At 48.8% G+C, this 23,431-nt stretch overlaps 1 protein-coding gene across 4 annotated transcripts in view; it reads right to left on the bottom strand.

Annotated features, from left to right (window-relative positions):
* KIAA0232 overlaps positions 1–23,431 on the bottom strand; it is a 60,220-nt gene that overhangs the window by 11,268 nt on the left and 25,521 nt on the right. For 3 of the 4 annotated variants that reach the window (XM_084904346.1, XM_084904348.1, XM_084904347.1), the window contains exons 3-6: positions 16,518–16,655; positions 10,247–10,313; positions 9,211–9,292; positions 3,942–7,233 (exon numbers count right to left, since the gene is read on the bottom strand). In XM_084904346.1, the coding sequence (XP_084760472.1) occupies positions 3,942–7,233; positions 9,211–9,292; positions 10,247–10,313; positions 16,518–16,655 (3,579 nt within the window). Of the gene's footprint in view, positions 1–118; positions 151–2,079; positions 2,153–3,941; positions 7,234–9,210; positions 9,293–10,246; positions 10,314–16,517; positions 16,656–23,431 lie in introns of those variants that run through there. The other variant, XM_084904349.1, reaches the window with a different exon arrangement.

Genomic DNA, 23,431 nt, shown 5'->3' with positions numbered 1-23,431 from the left:
CGCGACCTCTGACACATATGACCTTTGCCAAAGGAGTATGCGCTATTCTAGGACATCTTTCCACTTAGCTGGCAGCGGCTTCTAGGCTGCACGGTGGAGATGCCCGTGCTCTGAATAAAGTCTGTTTGATGTATTAACTCCACTTCCGTTCTGTTTGCGAGTGAGAGGAAGAGAACGGAGGCTGGGAGAACGATGCCTGGACGAGCCGGCACCTGCCCGACCTCCAGGTCTCCCGACAGTTCCTCAGCTCGAGCCCTCCCTCAGGCCTCTCCTGAAACTGCCCTGCCCCGGATGCCTGCCAGCCCCAGATGTATGACGGACACCCCTTCTCCTGCCTCAGCATCGGCCGTGGTCAGTGAGCGCCACAAACGCATGCACCGGCAAACCGGGGACGAGAGACCAGCTGACCCCGGAGAGCCAGCCGCACCGCCGGCCGTGAGCACTCAGGATGCTCAGCAGGCGGAGGGCGGAGGCCCCGTTAAACCGCTGCGCGGTCCCGGTTCTGGTGAAGAGCGGGACTGGTTCCTCTGAGAGCTCTGGACTGGCTTTGCCACAGTCTGCTCTCAGCTCTGGACACAAAAGCAAAGAAAGCCTCCTGTAACCTTGTTCTTCCGGAGGAGGAGGAAGCTTCCCTTCGGCTCTGCCCCTCAGACGGGATCCGGGACAGGCGCTTACCCCCTGGACGTGTCCTGGGCAGCCACAGGGGACCTGCTGCAGGGCTCTGCGGGCATGCGGTGACAGCAGCGGGGATGGTCACATGGCTGCCGGCACCTGTGGGGCGGCCCCGGGCGCCACCCCCATCAGCCTCTGGCCCCGCATATTGCCTGCCCCACGGCCTCCTCTCCAGAACTGCCAGCCCTGCAGGCTGCAGGACATAGTTATTCCACATGACAAGACCCAAGGATGTGATCGCCATGGTAAGTCTAGTGACCACCTGACATCCATGACCTTTGCCAAACGAGAATGTGTCACTCGATGACCGAGGCCTCCGCTTCGAAGTACAGGGCACCAGGCGGCAATCAAGAAGGTGACAAGTGTCCTGTGACACACTCAGCTGGCCCTCAGGAGCCGGGAGCCACTCAGGCAGGGCCTGCGCACTCTGGAGCTCATTTCAGGCCTCTTGACCTTCGCCCGTGCCCTTCCTCCGGCCCCATGCTGCCTCCTTTCCGCCTGAGCCCGCAGCTGCTAAGACGCCTCCCTGATTCCCAGGGTGAGGGCGTGCTCTGGGCCCCCAGGCATCCTGTGCTCCCGGCGCCTTGCCCCCGCCATGCCGCCTAAAACTACCCGAAGGTAAGGGACCCGCCGGGCAAACCCTGGTACATCCACACAACGAATAGTGTGCAGAACAGAGAGGAAGGCGGGTTAGAATAAAGTGCCACTTCCGTAAAAAGAACAAACAGGAGGAAATGGATGTGACCGCACATTTGCGTATCCATGTGGAAAACACACTCAGAGACCCAGGACCCCGCGTGGCTGTGGCTGTGGCTGTGGCTGTGGCTGTGGAGGGATCCACACTGTGCGCTCCCTCTGAGGTTGGATCTTGAACCAATGAATGAGTGTCCTGCTTCAGCCACAGTAAGTGATTTCTTTACAACGTGGTCTTGGACTAGACTGGACCGCTCGGGGCAGGGACAGCGCCTTGTCAGGTCTGTGATGAATGTCTGCTGGTTGGAACTTCGGGTAGTAAAGAATAGTAATTCATGCTCCTGGGACCCATCCTACTAGAATTCCGGCAGGTGCAGTCCACGTGCTCGGACATGGCGGGCGCCCAGGCTGCCCTCTGGGGCTGTCCTCACCGGGGGAAGGGGAGACCCTGTGGCAGCTCCGAGGCTGACCAGGCGGTGAGAGGAGGCACGGGCTCTGGTCCCAGCCTGACCCCATGGTCCCTCAGGCCCCTCTCCACCCTCACAATCTATGAAGTGAGCTCAGACAGCTCTGACTGTGGTGCCGCTGCGAGACAGGGCTGGTGGTACCAACACCTCCATTAATAGGCAACCGCAATGTCCTCTGAGGACTGTCTGGCGCTAGAACCTTCTAGACAACCCAGAATGCTGAATACACATAAATACATCAACATACTAGCAAGCGAGGAATATGGTAGTGTAGTGGCTGAGGTGGAATCGCTTCTTCCCTCCTTTTCTTTCTTCCCAATCTGGAGCCGGTGAGATACAAAGTACACAAAGGAATGTTTAAGGAGAGAAGTGGGCAGCAGACAAGGCGAGCAACATTGTTTCTGTCCTCAGCAATTAGGAATCCTGTGTTTCAGTTCAGTCTCTCCTGGGGCAGCCAGCAAGCTATAAGGGAATGTGCCAGGGAAGGAGGAGGGTCTGAGGGCCCCGGCACGGGGAGGGGTCAGATGTGCCAAAGGTGGTGGGGAGGAAGGTGACTCGCGCCTGCTCCCGGGCACATGGCTGAGCAGCTGCTCCCGCAGGCCAGTGCCGCTCTGCGGAATAATGGCCGGATGTGGGCAGACCACTGTGCTCCTGTGAAGCAGGGGATTGCTTTAAGGGGTATTTCCTGGACAATGGATTTAAGCTCAAACACTCCTAGGAGCACAGAGGGGACAGTGACTCCCATTAACTGACTCCTGCTCTCATTGTCAGATCACAGGCAACTCATCACCTCGGGAACATGCAGGGTGAGCTGAGGTGCCTGCGCAGAGGTTCTGTGGAAGCTGTCAGTTGCACGTGAGCTGTGGGCTAGTTTTACATGCACCACATGTATGAGAGAACGCTATAAAGGTTCCACGGACTTCAATGCTGAGAGGCAGTTAGAGTAAGGTGACCAGACGTCCCGCTTTCCAAAAAGATTCTTTCCAAAAATCGGGACTTTTTTAAAAAGCCAAGGGACGCAGGACCAATTGTTAAAAATCGGGACTGTCCCGCCAAAAGCGGGACGTCTGGTCACCTTAAGTTAGAGGGACTCGCTGCTACTTCTGCAGAGCAGTGTGGAGGGCAGTTAGACATGGGCCAGCTACAGAAGGTCACCGGGCGGAAAGCCCCGGGAGCTTGGCAATGGACAAGTGTAGGGAGGACCCCCTCCCCAGGGTGAGCTTCCCTCCGTTGGCATACGCTGCTCATGCGCTCCGGACCCCTGGCCTTCCATGCCTCCGCTCATCCAGTTGAGACCCCTGACCTTTCCTCCTTAGGCTAACATCTAGCCTCAATTGTATTTTAGCTTCAGGGCCAGAAAAGCAGAAAAGCAGACAATCAACCCCAGCACCTGCCCTGGCGCCGACCAATCAGCGAGACCCTGACCCTGAAGGACCCACCTGGGAAGCTGCTGAGTGCTCTATGGAGAACTTCCCTGGGGCCTCCCTCCCCTCCACTCTCCGCCCTTGAAACCCTTAGGGTGGGGACCCAGCACCTTCTCCCCAGGGAGCATGGCTGTGCCTCTTTCTTCCCTCCCCCAAGCATGGCACCTCCCCCTTCCTCACTTCTTTCCCTCTACAGCTTGTTTCCTAAGCACAGTTCTTCTACAAATTACTTCTACCTCTGTGATTTTAAAATAAGTGCTCTCTTATAGTTGGGCTCTGAATTCTTTTTCAGCCAGAACTCAAGTACCGAGGCGGTCTGACCCCACTGCTCTAGCGCCAGCTGCCGCCAAAAGCACCCTGGAAGAATAAAGAGCCACCTGTCTGACTCATCAACTGGGAAAGCTGTCACGCTTAGGTATTGGGTTTTGCTTTAAGCAAAATACATACATGTTAAGACAACACATGAGAATCTTAGACCCACTATTCTTAAAATGTCTTTTCTCTGCATGAAATGTCTAGTTTAAGTTTATTAACCTCAGTCCATTTTAAGTCCTTGGTAAAATCATAAGGATGATCCACTTTAAGAGAGTTATGCTCATTCCCCAATAATTTACCGCTAGCCTTCCCTGCCTGTTCTGGGGATAAGTCTGTCAAACCCTTTCTGGACCCACACACGGACACATACCTCCTCCAGCTGTCCGGGAGGAGCCGGGTCGTCGTCACAGGCGGGGAACTGACAGCCCGCTTTGCAGCCGCAGAAATGACTGGCTTCTTCCTCACACGGGGCCATTATCTTACAGTTTGCCTCCGAGCTCTCCACGCGGGCTTCCGGGGGCTCGTCCCCGCGGCACTCCAGGCACGGGGCCGGCTTCGCGGCCGGCAGCCCCGCCGGCTCCTCCTGCGCGTCCAGGGACGTCTGCGCACTCTTCTCCATGCCCGACTTCTTCAGCCGGGGCAGGAACTTCCCCGACTCCAGCTCCGACTTCCCGTAGTAATGGCCTTCCTTCTGCGCGTCCTCCTCCAGGGGCTTGAGATCGGCCTGTGGGTCTTCGAACGCTTCAGCCTGAGGAGGAAGGGGAATACTGGCTTCGTCTTTCTCCGACTCGAACTCGGACTCGCTGCCCCCTCCAGGGGACAGTTCCGAAGCGGAAATGGGGCGGAAGTGAGTCCGGGGTGAGATCCGAATGGCCCTGTACCGGGTTCTGTCCACGCCACATATCCTGGGGTGGAGGGCGTCGCTGTCGGAATCCGAGCAGAGGATGGACTTCGGTTTAAAACTAGGGCTGAACGATGCGATCCCTTCGGGTTCAAAGGAACATTCCACGTGGAGAACCTGTGAGAACGGATTGTTGAAGTCGAAGGAAGAGAATGAATATTCGAGTCCCGGATCTTCCACTTGGAAGTTGCCGCAAGCTCCCAGGAAGTCTTCGTGGAAGACCAAGGAAAACCCCTTGTTGAGCCCGCCCTCGCCCGTCCTCGGCGGGTCGCTCTGCTCCAGGGACACGAAGGGCTTCCACAGCTGCCGGTGGCCAGGGGCGAAGCTGTTGCCCGGCGTCATGAAGACGTCCGTGCCGGCGATGGTGACCACGTCGGAGGCCGCGCACTGCAGCAGGCTGCCCTTGGCGTGGCCGGGCGGCACCACGGCCCACTCCCCGGCGCTGCTGAAGGTCTTCAGCTCCCCGTACACGCCGCCCGGGATGAAGGCGTTCTCCTTCTCCTGGGCCGCGTCCCAGGGCTTGGAGGGCGTGGTGTAGTCGCCGCCGTCCACCTTGGACAGCTCGCCGGACGCGAAGGCCGGCTTCTCCGGGTCCTCCTCCTGCCCGTCCCACAGGCGGTACTCGGACCGCTGCACGGCCTTGCTGGGCTCGCGGAGCGGCTCGGCCTCGGCCTCGGCGTCCAGGCAGCAGCAGTAGTTGTTCACGTCTGGCGCGAAGAGCTCGTCGGCAGCTCCTTCGACCTCCGCCAGCGCCGCGGAGTCCCTCTCCGCCAGCTGCGTCCAGATGTCTTTCATGGCCCCCGGGCTGTAGCCGTCCCCACCCGGGCTGCCGTCACCACGCACGTGCGTGGTTTCAAAGGTTTTGTTCTCTGGTTTTTGTTCTAGCTGAATACCACAGACAGATTCTAGTTTCGATTTTTTTTTAAAAACTAAAGTAGGAATCTCTCCTAAAGTTCTACTGTTTTGTTGGCAAGTTTCATCTTGCAAGAAATCTAGAAGTTCTTCATCTACATAATTTGACGAGGCTCTAGGAACTACATAATTAATATCTTCTGCATTAAACTGCGTGGATTCTTCAAACTGGAGACTTAACGTCTCATTGTCTGAACGAGTTTCTTCTGAATGGGACCATGGACTACAGGTTCTTGTGGAAAGATTAGAACAGTGTTCATTTTCTTCAAAGGCACTATTTCTGGTCCATATTAGCAATCTGGACTGTGTTTTCTCAAGCGTGTTCACACTAGAATCTGTATTTTCATCCCCCAAGCTGAGTGTTTCAAAAGAAAATGGTAAAACAGAATTACTGCATTGCACTTCAAACACTGAAAAACAAGAGTTTATACCAGATCCTTCATTAATATCTGAGAAGAGCTCTTGATTGCCAGCAAGCAGATGCGGGTTGAGGGCCGCGCCGTCTAAGATGGGGGAGAGTCTGACCGGAGACTCTCCCCCGAAGCTCTCGCCGTCAGCATCCATGGAGCTGGACGAGCAGCACTCCCAGAACTGCGCCAGGTTGCCCAGGCCCTGCAGGAACTGGCCCTCGGCGGCCGCGGAGCTGGTGGAATCTGTCCATATTGCACGTTCCCCTTGCAACTCCATCCCATCTAACACTATGCAACATTCTGCCTCAAAATCGCTTCTCTCTCTGCTTTTTTGTCGAATCATATTCAAAATCCGACTTTCTCCTTGCATTGTTTCTGAGGCACCAGGATCCAACATGGATTGGTCAATATCCACTTCATAGAAGTGTGTTAACTCTGACAGATGAATATCATCCAGGTAGCTGTTGTCCTCCGGGAGAGAACAGAATGAGGTCCCGGGGAGGTCAATCTCCTCATTGATAACCGCAGGCATTTCTACAAAGTGACCGTCGATGAAAGTACCCGCTGCGAGGTATGCTTCATGAACGTTGCTGTTGCTGAGACAGAGACCGTGCAGGGAGTCGGACAGCTCCCCCACCACCTCTGCCGTCGGGTCCCGCGCCTCCTGCGGGTTCCGGTACGTGGTCTCTAGTTTACTCTTCCTGCTCACGGGAACGAAATACTCTGCGATCGGCTCGGTGTACCACAGCGGCTCTTCCTTGTACTCCTTGTCGTTCCTGCTGTCCAGGTGCAGGTCTCTGTCCTCCGTGCTGTCCGTGTCCCTCCTGCCCCCCTCTTTCAGTGGTCTCTTCGCCCGCCTGCACAGCTGTCTGCCAGAGCCGCCGCCGCCACCGCTGCTGCTGCTGCCGCCGCCCACGTGGGCGCTCCTCTCGGCCCTCTCGCCCTGCCTCAGCGAGAGCCTGCTCTGCCCGCTCCGCCCCTTCCTGCTGCGGAGGTCGCGCGCCTTGTGTCTGACTTTCACGCACTTGATGGCCGCTTTCAGCTCCCCCTGGTTGCCGCTCGAGCTGGAGCCTGCCTCACTGGAGCCGGAAGACCAGGAGCGAGGGCGGGCCTTGCCTTCGGGTTTGTGTCGGATCTGTTTTTTGTACAAAGCAGGCTTCTCTTCGATTGTGCCGTTCCCAAATTTGTTCTCCTTCTCGCTCTCACCCCTGCTCGGGGTCTTCGCGTGGCCGGCGGGGGGCCGCGCCTCGCCTCGGTCCCCGCTGGCCTGGCCCTCGCTGTTGCAGTCCTTGGGGGACGCGGTGTCTGTGCTGGCCGGGGGCGCGGTGGACGAGGACGAGGAGCTGGAGGAGGAGCAGACCTTGGACTTGTTCCACACGGTCATGATCTCCTGCAGGCAAACCGGCTTCTCCGACAGCGGGGGAAACGCTTCGTAGTACCTGCAAGACAGCCAGAGAGTTGGGCAGGGCACTGGCACGTAACAGCCCTAGTGAACAACGTGACCAAGCGGAAGATGGGACATTCACCCTAACAGTCAATGGTTACATTATCCATGAACCACCAACTTGAAATTATTACTAACACAGTAAAATAGCCTTCACAGTTAGTCCAATGGACCAAGTACCAAGATACGCTTTAATATAGGAATATTAAAATATGTAAAATGACAGTTTTATCTTTAAAGGCTGAACTTTAACTAAGAAGCCTTAAGTGAAATATACGATATCATGGGGAAATGTAACCTTTTGGTCAGAGATGCCTGAATGCCATTCTCACTATGCCACGGCTTTAAACTACTTACTTATGCCGCGGCTGTATTTGCTCAGCTGTGGAGTGGAGATGACGTGACTTACCTCACAGGCTCTGTGAGGCTGGGAGTGGATGTAGCTGAAAACCTGTACAGCCAAGCAGGTGAGAGCAGAAACTCTGAAGCCACACTTCCTGAATTCAAATCCTGTCCATTTCCAATCGCTCCTCGGCCTTTTGCTAAGATCAAGTGTAGTATCAAATCCTGTCCACGTCTAGCTGTGTGACCTCAGCATGTCACCTGAATACCAGTATCTACCTCACAGGGTCGTGGGGAGTAAAGGGATCAGCGTGTGAAATGGTCCTGACAGCATCTTCTTGAGTGACTGTTGTCATTACTGCTGTTTCTCAGGAGTCGGCACGATGCCAGCAGTAAGGAGACCCTCAGAAGTAGCCGGGGTTAAGGTCTGCCAGTGTGCAGCCCAGGTGCCAGCGAGGCCGGGGCCAGCCAGAGCAGGGCCCGCGGTGCGCCTGCACGGCCAGAGAGGGAGCGGTGCGGGGAGGAGCCTGTGAGGTGCCCGGCCCGGAGCCTGCTCACTCAGGGACCCTGCGTGCGGGTGGGACCTCGGGAGGCGGGCTTTACGGGCCGGAAGGTGGGAGAAGAGCTTGGGGTTGGCTGGGAACCTGGAAGCCCAGGAGAGTTCACAGCGAGTCAGAGGCAAAGACAGTCTCTGGGCAGGCTGGCCACCAAGGGGGCTGTCACTCTGGGTGCCACAGTCAAGGTCACACGTGAAGCAATGAAAGGCCACGCTCACAAAGGGCCCATGTTTCCCGCTCAGTCCGCAGCAGAGCTACTCGAAACATACTATGTGCCGCAGATATATTCTTACTGTTCTGGGAGTCGCATTAAAAGTATAAAAAACAGTGAGATTCATTTCAATAATATATTTTACTTAACCAAACATAACCAGGATATGGAACATCATTTCAACATGTAATTGGTGTTAAAAGGTATTAACAGAGTAGTTTACATTCCTTTTTACACAAAGTCCCTGCAATCTGCTGGAATTTATATTCACAGAACATCGTTTTGAAGTCTCCACATTTCAAGGGCTCAACAGCCGCACATGGCTTAGGACACCGTGGTGGACAGCGCAGGTTTACACAAACCCACCCAATGCTACCCTTTCCTTAAGTCTTAGCGGCTCAGAATATTCAAATAAAATGTATAATAAAGAAGTCTGCTTATAGTGCAGCTGATTGTAATACTAACATTACAAAGAAAGAACTAAAAGTGCCCTCAGCAAACACGTCTGGCAAGGCCCGTGGCTGGAGCCAGCAGTGGGCACCTAGTTTCCTGTGTGCCAACAATGGCTTTCTGCTGCCGCAGAGGATGATGGGAGCTTCCATGGGCACAGGACATGAATGGATCCGCAAATAATCACCTTGTTTCCTTCAGTCACCGCACAAATATTGATTCAACATGTATGTTAAGGATAGAATCTTATTCGCCTTTGAATTCTGTGTAAAATATGCAAGTGAGTGCCCAATGCTCCCTGAATTATAAAATACAAAACTACGTACAAGACGAACAAAACTGTAAACCAGGCAGCAATTCTCCCTCCGGTGTTAACAAGTGTGCGCTCTGGGGCTAAGCCAGTCTTACGTACATTTCCACTTGATCCTTTGCTGTTGGGGACAGCTCTGCCTCTGGAGAGGAAGACCCTTCTACCTTCTTGTGAATCTTCTCTTCTGTTGAGAAACAAAAATTGAGAAAGATTTGTCATGTTTTCAAACATTTCTCGAGCTTTGATGGAAACCACTAGGCTCTGTGGCAGTTTATCCGGGGAATAACCGCCTATTTCTGCAGGGTGCCGGGGAGTCTCTGGCTACACCCGTGAGCACGGCTGAGGTGAGGCTTGTCCGCCTCATCACCGAGCCAGTGCTCTGGAGGCCCCTGACTGAGGAACTGAAATCCCCTGGGTATGTGTTAATTACACCAGAGAGAGAGAACATCTGTTTAGATTCCAAAAATATTTTCCCACAAAATTCTGCACTCACCGACTTTCTATACCCACTCACCTTGGCTAATGCTAATCTGAACAGAAAATTCTTAATCACAATTCGAAATCCGTCACTTAGCATCTAGATGGCCGAGGACTGTGTTTCCACTAAAAGAGAATCCAAAGGCTAGTCCCTCGGCTTAGCTCAAGATCCTGCCAGGACTTAATCACAAACCAACCAACCACGCCCTTAATAGGAAGGTCAAGACTTGGGGGGCAGCAACATGAGCCTGCAGAGGACCAGGGGATAACGGTGCTTGTTCCCAGCACGGGCTGGCAGAAAGTGGGGGAAAGACGTGATCAGGGCTCCTGAGTCCAAACGGCTCACTGAGGTTGTCAAGCTGCCTGCCCCCCGAATTCAAAAGTCAGAGTAGTTCTTCCAGAGCGGAGGTCCTGGTGCTGACACCTCCCTAAGCCCCGGGATCGGAGGGCGGCGTGAGCGGGCCCGGGCGGGAAGAGAGGTGCTGCTCCTCTCCCGAGGGCCCGCGGCTAGCCCCCCAGCAGGTCTCCGTCAGTGACAGCAAAGGGCTGTGCGGGCGGCCTGGAGACAGACTCTCCACATGGTGGTTCCTGCTGGCTCCGTCCTAAGCCCCCCCCCCGGCCGGTGGCACGGCGCCGGCGGACAGGCCTGGGCGGCACTCACCTTGCTTGCTCTGCAGGTCTTTGAGGCGGGAGCAGAGCTCCTCCACCAGTGTCTCGATTCCGGAGCTCTGTGTGGGGACAAAACGCACATTCACCTGCTGCCAGGCACGCGGAAACCAGGCATTTGTGTTCCTTTGCTTTAATATGAAGGTTTTATAAAGAAATTAATTTTCCACCTTCCAAAAGAAATACATGATTGATATTTAAATGAACACAAGAGTTTAAACATTATACATCTTTAGACCCAATTTAATATTCATATTTTACTAATTAAGTATATCCAGTGGCACTTACTGAAAAAATCACTAGTCTTCCCAGGGGCATAGCATCCTGCTGATGGGCAGCCTACGGACCTAAGTGCCCTCCGCACAGCGGAAAGTCACCATCTTCATATAAAGAAAAACCGCAGGCTGAAACCGGTTTGGCCCAGTGGATAGAGCGTTAGCCTGCGGATTGAAAGGTCTCAGGTTCAATTCCGGTCAAGGGCATGTACCTTGGTTGCGGGCACATCCCCAGTGGGGGTGTGCAGGAGGCAGCTGGTTTCTCTCTCATCAATGTTTTTAGCTCTCTGTCCCTCTCCCTTCCTCTCTGTGAAAAATCAGTAAGATATATTAAAAAAAAAAGACAAAGGGCAGCCCTGGCGGCGGGCTGCCCCACATGCCGCAGGCTTGGTTTCTGGTCAGGGCACATACTCAGGTTGTGGGTTGTATCCCCAATAGGGGCGACTGAGGAAGCAACCAACTGTTGTTTCTCTCCCCCTTGCTCTCTCTAACATCAATTTAAAAAGAAAAAGAAAACACGTCAGTTATTTTAAAAAGAAAAATCACAAACAGTTCATCCGAGTCCTTGAGGAGCTCATGGTGGGAAGAAAACAAAGTGGTTTTTCTTTCCGAAACGAGCCCCCCTGGCTGCCGGGGAGCGGCAGGGAGCAGCCGGCTCGGGGGCCGTTTTCCTTTAAGGGTCCTGGGCAAGCGCTAGTCTCTGAGCGGGAACAGGGCAAAGTGGGAGGGGAAGAATCAGAGCCAACTTTAAAGAAAAATGAATGTTGCAACTGGCACAAGCAAATAACCTTTTACTTATGTAAACTTTTAAACTTTAAAAAGTCTACTTCTCATTAGAGGAAAGAAAAACCTTCCACCATGCACAAGAAAAAAGCCTGTGTTTTGTAGAACCTTGTCTTCATTCCAGGTAAATCTGAAGTATTTAGACGGGACCTGAGTCTCCCTGGGTGGGCCGCACCGAACAGGTGCAGGCTCCCCTCCGCCGCTGGGCCTGCCGCTAAGAATAGAACTTCGTCCCGCTGGCTCCACGCAGAATGACTCAGCACAAGTTTTACAGACTCCCAAGCAAGAAGCCCGGCGTTACAGTGTGAGCAGTTTAAGCAGCAAGATCACATGCAAACAGTTAATGTAGCGATGATTATGACATTCTATCCACATCAGTTCACAGCTTTCGCTAGGGAGACGGGCCGGAGGGAGACTGGGAAATGGGCCAAAAGAGACTTGGTCTCTCCGTAAAAACACTCCTACAGCCCAGGGCCGCTCTCAGCATAAACACGCTCCTCCTCACAATGCCACTGGAAAGACGCTTACCATAATGCTCAAGGTGGGTGAGATGGCCGTTTTATTCCACTTCCTCCCGATCATGAACCTGACCCCGGCGTCAGCTGACCCGCCTATGTCACTGTGCTTCTGAAGCCAGTGCCAGTCCCAGGGCAGAGCTCCGAGCCTCGGGCTCGCCTCCGCCTCTGCCTTCAGCACCAAGGCGCAGGCTGCCTAACAGTCTGCACACTACAGCCTGCACACAACGAGAGGCTAGATATTCTTTCTCATGCTGTCTCCTCCACACACTGTAATAAAGTTGTCCTGGACAGTAATACAACATAGAAGCACATATACTTGCTCTCATTGTTTAATGGCAAAGAAACAATGAACTTGCTGCTTAACTCTGTGCCTAAAAACAAGCTCTAGCCCTAGTTGGTTTGGCTCACTGGATAGAACAACGGCCTGCAAAATGAAGGATCCTGCCGAAACCGGTTTGGCTCAGTGGATAGAGCGTCAGCCTGCGGACTGAAAGGTCCTGGGTTCGATTCCGGTCAAGGGCATGTACCTTGGTTGCGGGCACATCCCCAGTAGGGGGTGTGCAAGAGGCAGCTGATCGATGATTCTCTCTCATTTCTCATCGATGTTTCTAATTCTCTATCTCTCTCTCTTCCTCTCTGTAAAAAATCAATAAAATATATTTAAAAAAAAATAAAAATGAAGGATCCTGGGTTCGATTCCAGTCAAGGGCACAGGCCTGGGTTGTGGGCTTAATCCCCAGTGAGGCATATGCAGGAAGCAGCCAATCAATGATTCTCTCTCATCATTGATATTTCTATCTCTCTCCCTTCTCCCTAACTCTCTGAAATCAATGAAAATACATTTTAAAAAAGAAAAAGCAAGCTTGACCCACCAGGCATCTGTTTCCTGTCCTTGACCATCACAGCATCCAGCGTGTGTGTGCAGGTTAGTCATTCGACCCCTGGACCATTGTGAGAGCCAGGAAGAAGCAAAAAGGGCATTGTCCCTGCCATCCTGGCAGGTGTACCAAACTGTTCATTTGGAGCTGCCAATGAGAAATGTTATTTGCTCTCCCAATTATAATATATAAGCTATTACATAATCTTAAAAACTACATTTTAATACCACATCTACAGTGCATTCAAGAATGCGAGAGAGCCGAAACCGGTTTGGCTCAGTGGTAGAGCGTCGGTCTGTGGACTGAAAGGTCCCAGGTTCGATTCTGGTCAAGGGCATGTACATTGGTTGCAGGCACATCCCCAGTAGGGGGTGTGCAAGAGGCAGCTGGTCGATGTTTCTCTCTCATCGACGTTTCTAGCTCTCTATCCCTCTCCCTTCCTCTCTGTAAGAAAAATCAATAAAATGTATTTTAAAAAATTAAAAATAAAAAAAAGAATGCGAGAGAGTGACATCAGAGGAATGGCAGCGTGAGAGAGCCCTTGGCCTCTCCTACTGAAACGCCAACAACTTAATCAGCTATAATTCAACAGAGAAGTCCTGCTCCACACAGAAGCATGCTTGAGAGACCTGTGCTTGGAAACATGGAAAGGTGGGCACCGGAAATAAACCCGGAGAGGAAAAAGGAGGAGAGTGCAGACGGCACGCAGACACAACCCTGCGAGCTGCGAGGGAGCGCACAGGGGCTGAGTCACAGGCGCCTGACAGGGCACAGGGTCTGTCCTGCGGCTCTCCGCTGTCAGGCCAGGAGGCACTGTTTCACCCAAAAACAGACCACAGAGCCCTGCCGCTGCTTCAATTCCCAAACCTCACCCCCCGCTGGCCTGGGAGTTGGGTCCCGGAGCTGGTGCAGGAGAACTGCAGCTTCCCTCTGTGACTGACGCCCAGGAGGGGCGCTCGGGCACCGTGGAGGACAGGGGTCGCCACCACAGGGAAGGTAAAACAAACCCCACCAGGCAGAGTGTCTTCAGGAAGCCGGGGAGGTTAGACTAGGAGGTCACAGAGTAAGAAATCTTGCGATTCAGCACCATCTACTGGAAAGCAGTAGGAAGGCCTCTTCATTAATATAGACAGAATAGCAAAGCAGCAGCTAAGCAAAGCAGAACCAAATACCATGAATAACCCAGTAACAAGGATGTTACTTGCAGAAAGAAAATGAAAATTCCCTGGAAGCAAGCTGGAACACATGGAAATGTGTGATATACATGAAAAGCAAGCTGGAACACATGGAAATGTGTGATATACATGCCAGAGATTTCAAGGTGGCAGTTCTGAAAATACTCAACAATTCGAGAAAATACAGACAGGCAATTCAATGCACTCAAAAAACAGATCAATGAACAAAAGGAGTACTTTACTAAAGAAATTAAAACTTAACAAGAACCAATCAGAAATCTCAGAAGTGAAGCATGCAATTAAAGAGATTAAGAGAAAACTACTGAGACTAGAAAACAGAGCCAACTAGATGGAGGAAAGAATTGGTGATGTTGAAGGTAGTAATCTAGAAATAACGCAGCGAGAGAGACCTGGACATAAACAAAATGAAGAGCACTACAAGAAGCAGCAACATTGGAATTAGAGGAATTCTGGAGGAAGAGAGGGAGCATGGAACGGAGAGTCTATTCAAACAATAATGGGTGAGAACGACCCAAACCTAGGGAAAGAATTCAAGCCTCGAATCCAAGAAGCAAACAGAACACCTAGTTACCTCAGTCCAAAGAAGCTCTTTCCAAGGCACTTGTATTAAAGCTGTAAAAAATTAATGAAAAAGAAAATTCTCAAAGCAGCCAGGGAAAAAGAAGGAAGTGATCTACAAAGAAAAACTTATCCGAACTTCATCTGACTTCTCAGCAGAAACCCTACAAGCCAGAAGAGAGTGGAGCCAAATATTCAAACGTCAGAGAGAAATTGCCAGCCATGAATAATATATCCAGCAAAAGTATCCTTTCAATGTGGACAAAGACATACAGACGCTGAGGGATTTTATCATCAGAAAACCTCCATTGCAAGAAATGTTCAAGGATATTATTCTACCTAAAACAAAGAACATAAGATCACAACATTATGAATAACATCACCAAAAAACTTATAGCATAAACAGGAATAATTTGTGGCAGCAAAAACATAACAGGGGAGGGGATAAAAATCTGACTGGCAAAGGAAGATGAAGAGCAGATGCACTTAAAAGAAAAAGAACACTACGGTACCATATGCAAGTTTACTTCCTATAAACATAGTGGTAACCACACAAAAATCCCCACATCAGGTCACACACTTAAAAAAAAAAAAAAAAAAAAGAGGAAACAGGCCGGCAGACATCGCTCTGGTTGAACATTGACCTATGAACCAGGAGGTCATGGTTCAATTCCTGTTCAGGGCACATGCTCAGGCTTTGAGTCTGATCCCCAGCAGGAGGCATGCAGGAGGCAGCTGATTAAAGATGCTTCTTAAGGATATTTCTATTTATCCCTCTCCCTCCTCACTCTCTAAAAATCAGTAATATACTTAAAACATATATATATATACACACACACACACATATGGCTTGGCTCAGTGGATAGTGCATTAGCCTATAGACTGTGAAGAGTTGCAGGTTCGATTCGATCAGGGCATATGCCTGGGTTGTGGGTTCAATCCACAATGGGGGTGTGCAGGAGGCAGCTGATCAATGATTCTTTCTCATCATTGATGTTTCTCTTTCTCCCTCTTCCTTCCTCTCTGAAATCAACAAAAATATATTAAAAAATACAGAGGCCTGGTGCACAAAATTTGTGCACTTGTGGGGATCCCTCAGCCCGGCCTGTGCCCTCTCACAGTCTGGGAGCAGGCCTAAGCCAGCAGTCAGACATCCTTAGTGCTGCTGCAAAGGCGGGAAAGGCTCCTGCCACCGCTGCTGTGCTCACCAGCCGTGAGCCCAACTCAGGGGTTCTGGCTGAGTGGCACTCCCCCTGTGGGGTGCACTGACCACCAGGGGGCAGTCCCTGCAGTGAGAGTCTCGCCCTGGTGGTCAGTGTGCATGATAGCGACTGGTTGTTCCACCATTTGATCAATTTGCATATTACTCTTTTATTATGTAGGATATTCTTGGATAAAGATTTTTTTTTTAAAATATATATTTTATTGATTTTTTACAGAGAGGAAGGGAGAGAGATAGAGAGTTAGAAACATCAATGAGAGAGAGTCATTGATCAGCTGCCTCTTGCACACCCCCTACTGGGGATATGCCCGCAACCAAGGTACATGCCCTTGACCGGAATCGAACCCGGGACCCTTCAGTCCCCAAGCCGACGCTCTATCCATTGAGCCAAACTGGTCCCGGCAAAGATTTTTTTTTTAAAGAAGTAATATAAACCAAGGAAAAAGTAATACATGAAAATATCCTGGAGAACGTAACAACAACAACAAAGTCAAGAGTAAGCTAAATATCCAGCAATAAGAAGTGTATTGTATTGCTATTGGGATATTATTTCATGAAATCTAACTTAGACACTAAAAGGAATGAAGATATATATTATCAAGATGTTCTATATGTTAAATGGAGAAAAGGACATAAAATTTTTATGTATACTCTAATTACAATGATACATATAGAAGAATACATTATATAAATACCATAAAGAAAAAATAGTAATGTTTATGTTACATGATAACTAGTAGATAATTTTTCCTAAGGTTTGAGTCAAGATGTTATACTTGTAGACTTTTAAACACCCCTTTTCTCTTCTTAAATATCCGAAATAAAATATAGCTTACTTCATCAGATGCAGACCGGAGACACTGGACAGCAGCCTGTTTTTTCATCTCTTCCAGAGTTAGATCTGAGCCCTTCTTCTTGCTCTTCCCCCATTTCTTATAAGCTCCTTTTTCCCAGCCCAGGAAGATGTCATTCTCCTAAAGTAAGATTGGACAGGTTTCAATGGCCAAGCATAAATAACCAGCTCCACACACTACTTCCCACATCCTTACACATCCCCTACTAAATGTATTAATTCATAAACTGGTACACACTAACCAAGTGACCACAGAACATTACCAATCAGAACACTTCAGATGACCCACTGGTTTGGTATCTACTCCTGAGACTACTGATTACTTATGACTTATTATTTATGATCTTACTAAATCTGACCCACATATTTATAGCAAATGCTAATAAACGACTCAGACATCCTATATCATAAATGGATAATATGCAAATAGTCCCCTCAACTAGGAATTTGACCAGGGGGCAGGGCCAGCCTGCCAACTGCCCACGACCCCCACCCCAACCCACCCCGCCACGCCCCCCCAATCAGGCGGGCTGGCCAGACCCCACTGTGCAAATTTGTGCACTGGGCCTCTAATTTGTATATAAATTCAAGTATTACTTAAATTTTAGTATGAGTCCAAAACTATATACACAATTAAGTGTCCTCTCTTCTATAATTCCCACTCTTCAATAGTGAGTGCGCAGGATTTAACAGTTAAATGGCTAAATCCCTATTCTCTATGGCTTATAGTCTAAAAAAGAACAAACAAACAAAAAAACACACCAGCCCTGGCAGGTGTCCTCAGTGATTAGAGCATTGCCTGAGGACTGAAAGGTCTCCAATTTTTAAAAAAATATATTTTATTGATTTTTTACAGAGAGAAAGAAAGAGGGATAGAGAGTTAGAAACATCGATGAGAGAGAATCATCGATCAGCTGCCTCTTGCACACCCCTTACTGGTGATGTGCCTGCAACCAAGGTACATGTCCTTGACCGGAATCGAACCTGGGACCTTGCAGTCTGCAGGCTGACGCTCTATCCACTGAGCCAAACCGGTTCTGGAGAAAGGTCTCAGATTTGATTCCTGGTCAAAGCGTGTGCTTGAGCTGTGGGTCTGATTCCTGATCAGGTTGTGTGCAGGAGGCAACCATTTGAAGTGTCTTCCTCATAATTATGTTCTTTTCTCTTTCCCCCTCTTTCTCTCCCTTTCATTCTCTCTAAAAATCAATGGGAAAAAATATATCCTCCGGTGAGGATTAACAACAACAAAAAAAACAGATACAAACTATTTTGTTAGTATTTAGAGCTTATTTTCCCTCTATTTTATGTCCATTATAAGAAGAAACCCTGAAAAGCAGGAAGAAAGAAGGCACATCACCCATGACCTACGGCCAGTGAACACTACACTATCCAGTCTGCTTCCCCTGGGCTTTTTCTTATGCTTTAAGACACATAGTTGAATTCACACTATTTGTATAATTTTAATTTGATTTAACTTATTATAGTGTGAACATTACCCCCATGTTACTACAAATTCTTTGGGGCTACATAATATTCCAAGATGTTAAGTTTACTTATCTATTTTCTTAGACTGGGACTGTCGAAATTTAATATTTTTAATCGATTTGCTTTGTCTTTTGTTGTTGATGTTAATCCTCACCTGAGGATATTTTTAGAGAGAATGAGGGAGTGGAGGAGAGAGGAAAGGAGGCGGCGGAGGGAGGGAGGGAGGGAAGGGGAGACAGGTGGAGAACAGCCATCAATGTGAGAGACACACATAGTTTGGCTGCCGCCCCCATGCGCCCAACCAGGGCTCAGGATCAAACCAGCACCCCAGATACGTGCCCTTGACCAGGATTCAAACTCTCAAACCTCTGGTTCTCAGGCCGGTGCTCTAACCACTTATCAACAGCCAGGGCTGTTCTTTTTAAAAGCCTTTATTTGATAAATTATGAGTAAAACCAGTGGAGAGACAAAAAAAGATAAGAGACACACAATGTCAAAATTAAGAATATTATCTAGAAGAATACTTGGCCTCCAGTGGGCCCTGAGGAAATAGCTATAAGTAAATGAGATGGAATAAAGGAAAAGCATAACAATTCATTCAAAAGATCTTTTAAGATCAAATAATACACCATCAACTGTCTAAACCAGTTTTTACTTTAAACAATTCAATCTACTTTTATGCCACCAGATAAGGTTGCAAGAAGGTCCTTCCTTCCTTCACACTCATCAGAATTAGCATCCTTTACTTAATTCCTTAGGCATGTTTGCAGACTTGATGACCTGAAAACATCTTTTCTGGCTGAGTGGTGTCTATTCCATTTTCCAAGGGAAAATGTGTGTGAGGGCCAAGGCAGAACCAGCAGTATATTTCCACTACCTGGCGTGTTTGGCGGGGCTGCACCTGAAACCTCGATTCTTATCAGTGATATCTTCCGGAGACAGGGCTGGCCTTCGAGAGGAATAGAGGACGGAACCGTGACAATGGAGATCCCACGCTTCTGAAGGCAGGGGAACTGTGAGAGCTCTGTTGTTCACAGTGCGTAATACATGGTAAGAAGTAATTTGTGTAATTATTCAAAGCAGGAATCCTTTCTGTTTGAGCTGAGACTGGCTTTCCTTTCCCGAGTTTTGTAACCCTATTAGAGGCCCGATGCACAAAATTCACCCTGGCACCGGGACCTGGCCTTGCATCCAGCCCCTGGGACCCGGGCTTCCCTCGCAGTACCGGCTTCGTCTGGAAGGTCACCTGGTCTAATCAGCACATTATGCTTTTATTATTATAGGTTTCTCTACTGAAGCTACTATATAGCCCAGCAGAGGTAGCACACATTCAAAGGTACTAATATTTTTTTTTACGTTTTTATTGATTTCAGGAAGAAGGGAGAGGGAGAGACAAACATCAATGATGAGAATCACTGATTAGCTGCCTCCTGCACGCCTCCCCGGCCCCTAAAATTTATATAGACATGTGGTCAGTGCTTCTGGAGGGCAGGCAGCCTGACAACACAGACCGAACGTCTCAAACATGTTATTTACTAAAATCTTTACTGCTGAGAGTTACAGATGGTCCCCTCCCCTCCCCATTACTCCTTTCCACCCGGTTCTCGCCTCTCCCACGCCTTCTCCACCCTACTGTCTGTGTCCACAAGTAATGCAAGGGTTTCAATTTCTCTACATCCTCACCAACATTTGTTAGTCGGTGTGAAATGGATTTGATTTCCCCAAGAACTAATGATATTCAGCATCTTTTATAACTTTATTGGCCCATTAGACACATCGCTATTCCAGTCTTCTGAACAGCTATGTATCTAAACTGTCTGTTCTGAACGCACACCTCTCATCAACCCTGTGACTTACAAACAGTCTCCACCTCAGCGGCTGGCTCTCATTTTCCTGATGGCGCCCTCGGAAACACAGTTTCTCATTGGGATAAAACCTAAGGTGCCGCCATCTTCCTTGGCTGCGAGTGCTTTGGCCACATCTAAGAGACCACTGCTTAATCAGTCATGAAGATTTACTCTCATGTTTTCTCTTCAGGTTTATAGTTTTAGCTCTTACACTTCGGTCTATCGTCCATTTTGGGCTAATATTTGTACGCAGGATGAGGCAGGAATCCCACTTCATTCTAGTGCATGTGGCTACCCTGCTGTCCCAGCACCTTGTGTTGTAAAGACCTTCCCATTAAAGGTCTTTCTGAGAACAAGCTAACCAGAAATATAGAGATTTCTAGATTCTCCGTACAAAACTGTCTTGGTTACTGGAGCTTTATAGTAAGTTTTGGAATTGGGAAGTGTAAGTCCTCCAACTTTGTTCTTTTCCAAGACTTCTTAGGCATTCTGAACCCCTAGCATTTCCATATGAATTTTAGGATCAGTTTGCCAATTTCTACAACAAAGGCAGCTGAGATTATGATAGACTGTGTGGAATCTGCAGGTCGTTGGGAGAGTACTGCTATCTGAATACTATTACACCTCTGATCATGAACGTGGGTGTTTTTCAACTTGTTAGGTCTTCTCTGACTTCTTTCAATGACATTTTATGTTTTTAATGTGCAAGTCTTACACATTTTTTGTTAAATCTATTCCCAAGTATTTTAATTTTTTACATTATTGTTAATAAAATTTTCTTAGCATCATTCTTTAGGGTTTGCTATATGTAAGACCATGTCATCCTATATAATAAAAGCCTAATATGCAAATAGACCAAATGGCGGAATGACTGGTTGCTATGATGCGCAATGACCACCAGGGGGCAGATGCTCAATGCAGGAGCTGCCCCCGCCCACAGGCCCTGGAACAGCCACGGCCAGTGCCAGCGGCGGCCCCCAAAGTGCCCCGCCAGTCGTCCAGCAGAGGGAAGCGACGGGAGCAGCAGTGGAGGCAGGGCTGGCAAATGAGCAGTGGCAGGCCAGTCAAGGCTGGTGCCAACAGGGGCCCCCGGTCGCCCCACCAGTCGCCCCTCAGAACAGCCCTGATCGCCTGTCAGGCCTAGGGATCCTATCCGTGCACGAATTTTGTGCACCAGGCATCTAGGATGTCAGTCAATAAGAGATATATTTAGTTCTTCCTTACTTAACTGCCTGTTAATGCTGATTTATAATAAGATTTTCTGTATTTCATCTTTGAAAAATGTCTTCACACAAATATACTGCCAAATTACTAGTATTAATCCCCAGGCATGAGTTTAACTGAACACAGTGATTCTCAGAAGGCTTTTATAAAACTCTGTGGGATTCTTCTCGATTGCTGCCTTTTAGCATGTCATTACAGTCTGATGCTGGTTCCCAAGCTAAAGCCGGGGGGAGCGTCTCCCTGAGGTTAAGTGGGACTGAGCCGCAGCGCTGCCTGTGCGCTGTGCCACGCGTGAACGTGGACTGGAATGCGGTTTAAGCTTGAACAGCCCGCCGCTTCAGGTCTGTGTGGGAATGCGGGGTCTACTTCTTCTCTGCTTTTGTTTTGTTTTGTTTTTTTAACTTTTGACAGAAAATGTATAATGGACCTTATTTGTGATTCAAACAATGTTATCTGTTAGAATTACTACTACATTATGAATTTTGGATATAAGTGCTATTTTGCCTTGTAATTTTAGGTTGGCTACATTAAGAAATATCAAGTTTATAGGAAAATCTACACAAAAAAGTTATACTTTCTGCATTATGCTCTTTCCACTGATTATACTGGAGAGCTCCTTCACCCTGCTTTTTTCTGGCTTCACGTACCTGTGAATGTGTTATCCTTTATTTAACCAATAGCACTGAACAAATAAACACATCTTAAAAAGAACACAGTATTTTTTAAAAGGGTCCACGTGTTTCTATTTTACTGTCTTCAGTCTCTGCCTCTTGTGCTGTACTCATTAAAACATAAACATAAAATGAGACATGTGCCAAATGTTTACCCAGTAAAACCAAGTATGCCTTTTCAAAGTCATAATCTTAAAGACAGCACAACTGCTAAGTCCCAAAACTTCGAATATGCGGCTGAAGAACCTCTCCATAGGGGAGCCTTGCCGGGACTTTTGCAGACACCACTGCAAGGTAACACAAGGCTACAGTCTTTTTTAAAAAATATATATATTTTATTGATTTTTTACAGAGAGGAAGGGGGAGAGAGAGCTAGAAACATCGATGAGAGAGAATCATCGACCAGCTGCCTCCTGCACACCCCCCACCGGGGATGTGCCCGCAACCAATGTACATGCCCCTGACCGGAATCGAACCTGGGACCTTTCAGTCCGCAGACCAACGCTCTACCACTGAGCCAAACCGGTTTCGGCAAGGCTACATTGTTGACTGACTTTCCCCGCTTTCTCCTATCAAAAAGGAAACGGAAGTGGAGGAAGAAAAAGAACACGACATTCTGGATTACAGCTGGTACAGTGACGTTGGCTGTTCTCCACTTAGCATCCACCCCCGCCTCCCACCCCTTCCTGTACCAGCACCCTGAAAAACTAAAGCCATGATGTGTCTGAATGGGACTAACACTACACCGTCTTTGGGTACCAACGGGCTTAAAACAAATCAGCCTGTTTCATCCCGTTAATTCAAGATTGGTACAGAGATAGGCATGTGACCAATCAGAAATAAGCAAACAATAAATGTAAAAGTTTTATTGCTGGGACTGTAGGGAACACAGCCTTCAGACTGTGTGTGTGGGGGTATGTTGTACTCATTGTCATTTTGTCCTCTATTCCCAGGGAACTGGTTGCAAAACCCACTGACAGAGGGAGGCAGCAGAGGTAGGGCCCAAGCCCCAGATGGCACCATGAAGCTCAGACCAGAACCAGCTGGGCCAGCCCTCCTTCGGAACTTTCAGTTATGAGACTTCTTCCCCAACATAAGCCAATTGACTCTTCCAGCAAAGCTCTCACTAGAACCAGAGGACATATGAAGAGCTTCCCAAACAAGAAAAAGCTGAAGGAGCTCCTTACCACTAAGCCAGTGTTACATAAAATGTTGAAGAGTGTTCTCTAAGGCGAGGAGGGAGGGGGAAGAAATAAAAAACATGAAAAATGAAAGGGCAATAAATACATATCTATTATGTACAAATGAATCTAAAAACCAAAATAAAAGAAAAAGCAGAACAGAAACAGACTCATAGATACAGAGGGCAGACGAATGGTTGCCACATGGGAGGAGAGTTGGGGGCTGGGTGGAAAGGTGAAGGGATTAAGAAGTACAAATTGGTAGTGACAGAATAGTCATAGGAATGTAAAATACAGCAAACAGAATGTAGTCAATAATACCGTAATAACTATGCATGGTGTCAGATGAGAACTAGATTTATTGGAATGATGAGTTAGTAAGTTACTAGTATATAATGGCTAATCACTGGGGGGTACACCTGAAAATAATATAATAATGTATGTCAAGTGTAATTGAAAAAGAGTTTTAAAAAGAGGACACTATAAATA

Source organism: Pipistrellus hanaki, assembly GCF_964339955.1.
Source record: "Pipistrellus hanaki genome assembly, chromosome: 1".
NCBI classification, from domain to species: domain Eukaryota; kingdom Metazoa; phylum Chordata; class Mammalia; order Chiroptera; family Vespertilionidae; genus Pipistrellus; species Pipistrellus hanaki.
Note: the sequence above shows the minus strand (reverse complement) of the source record. Positions and strands in the feature narration are given on the sequence as shown.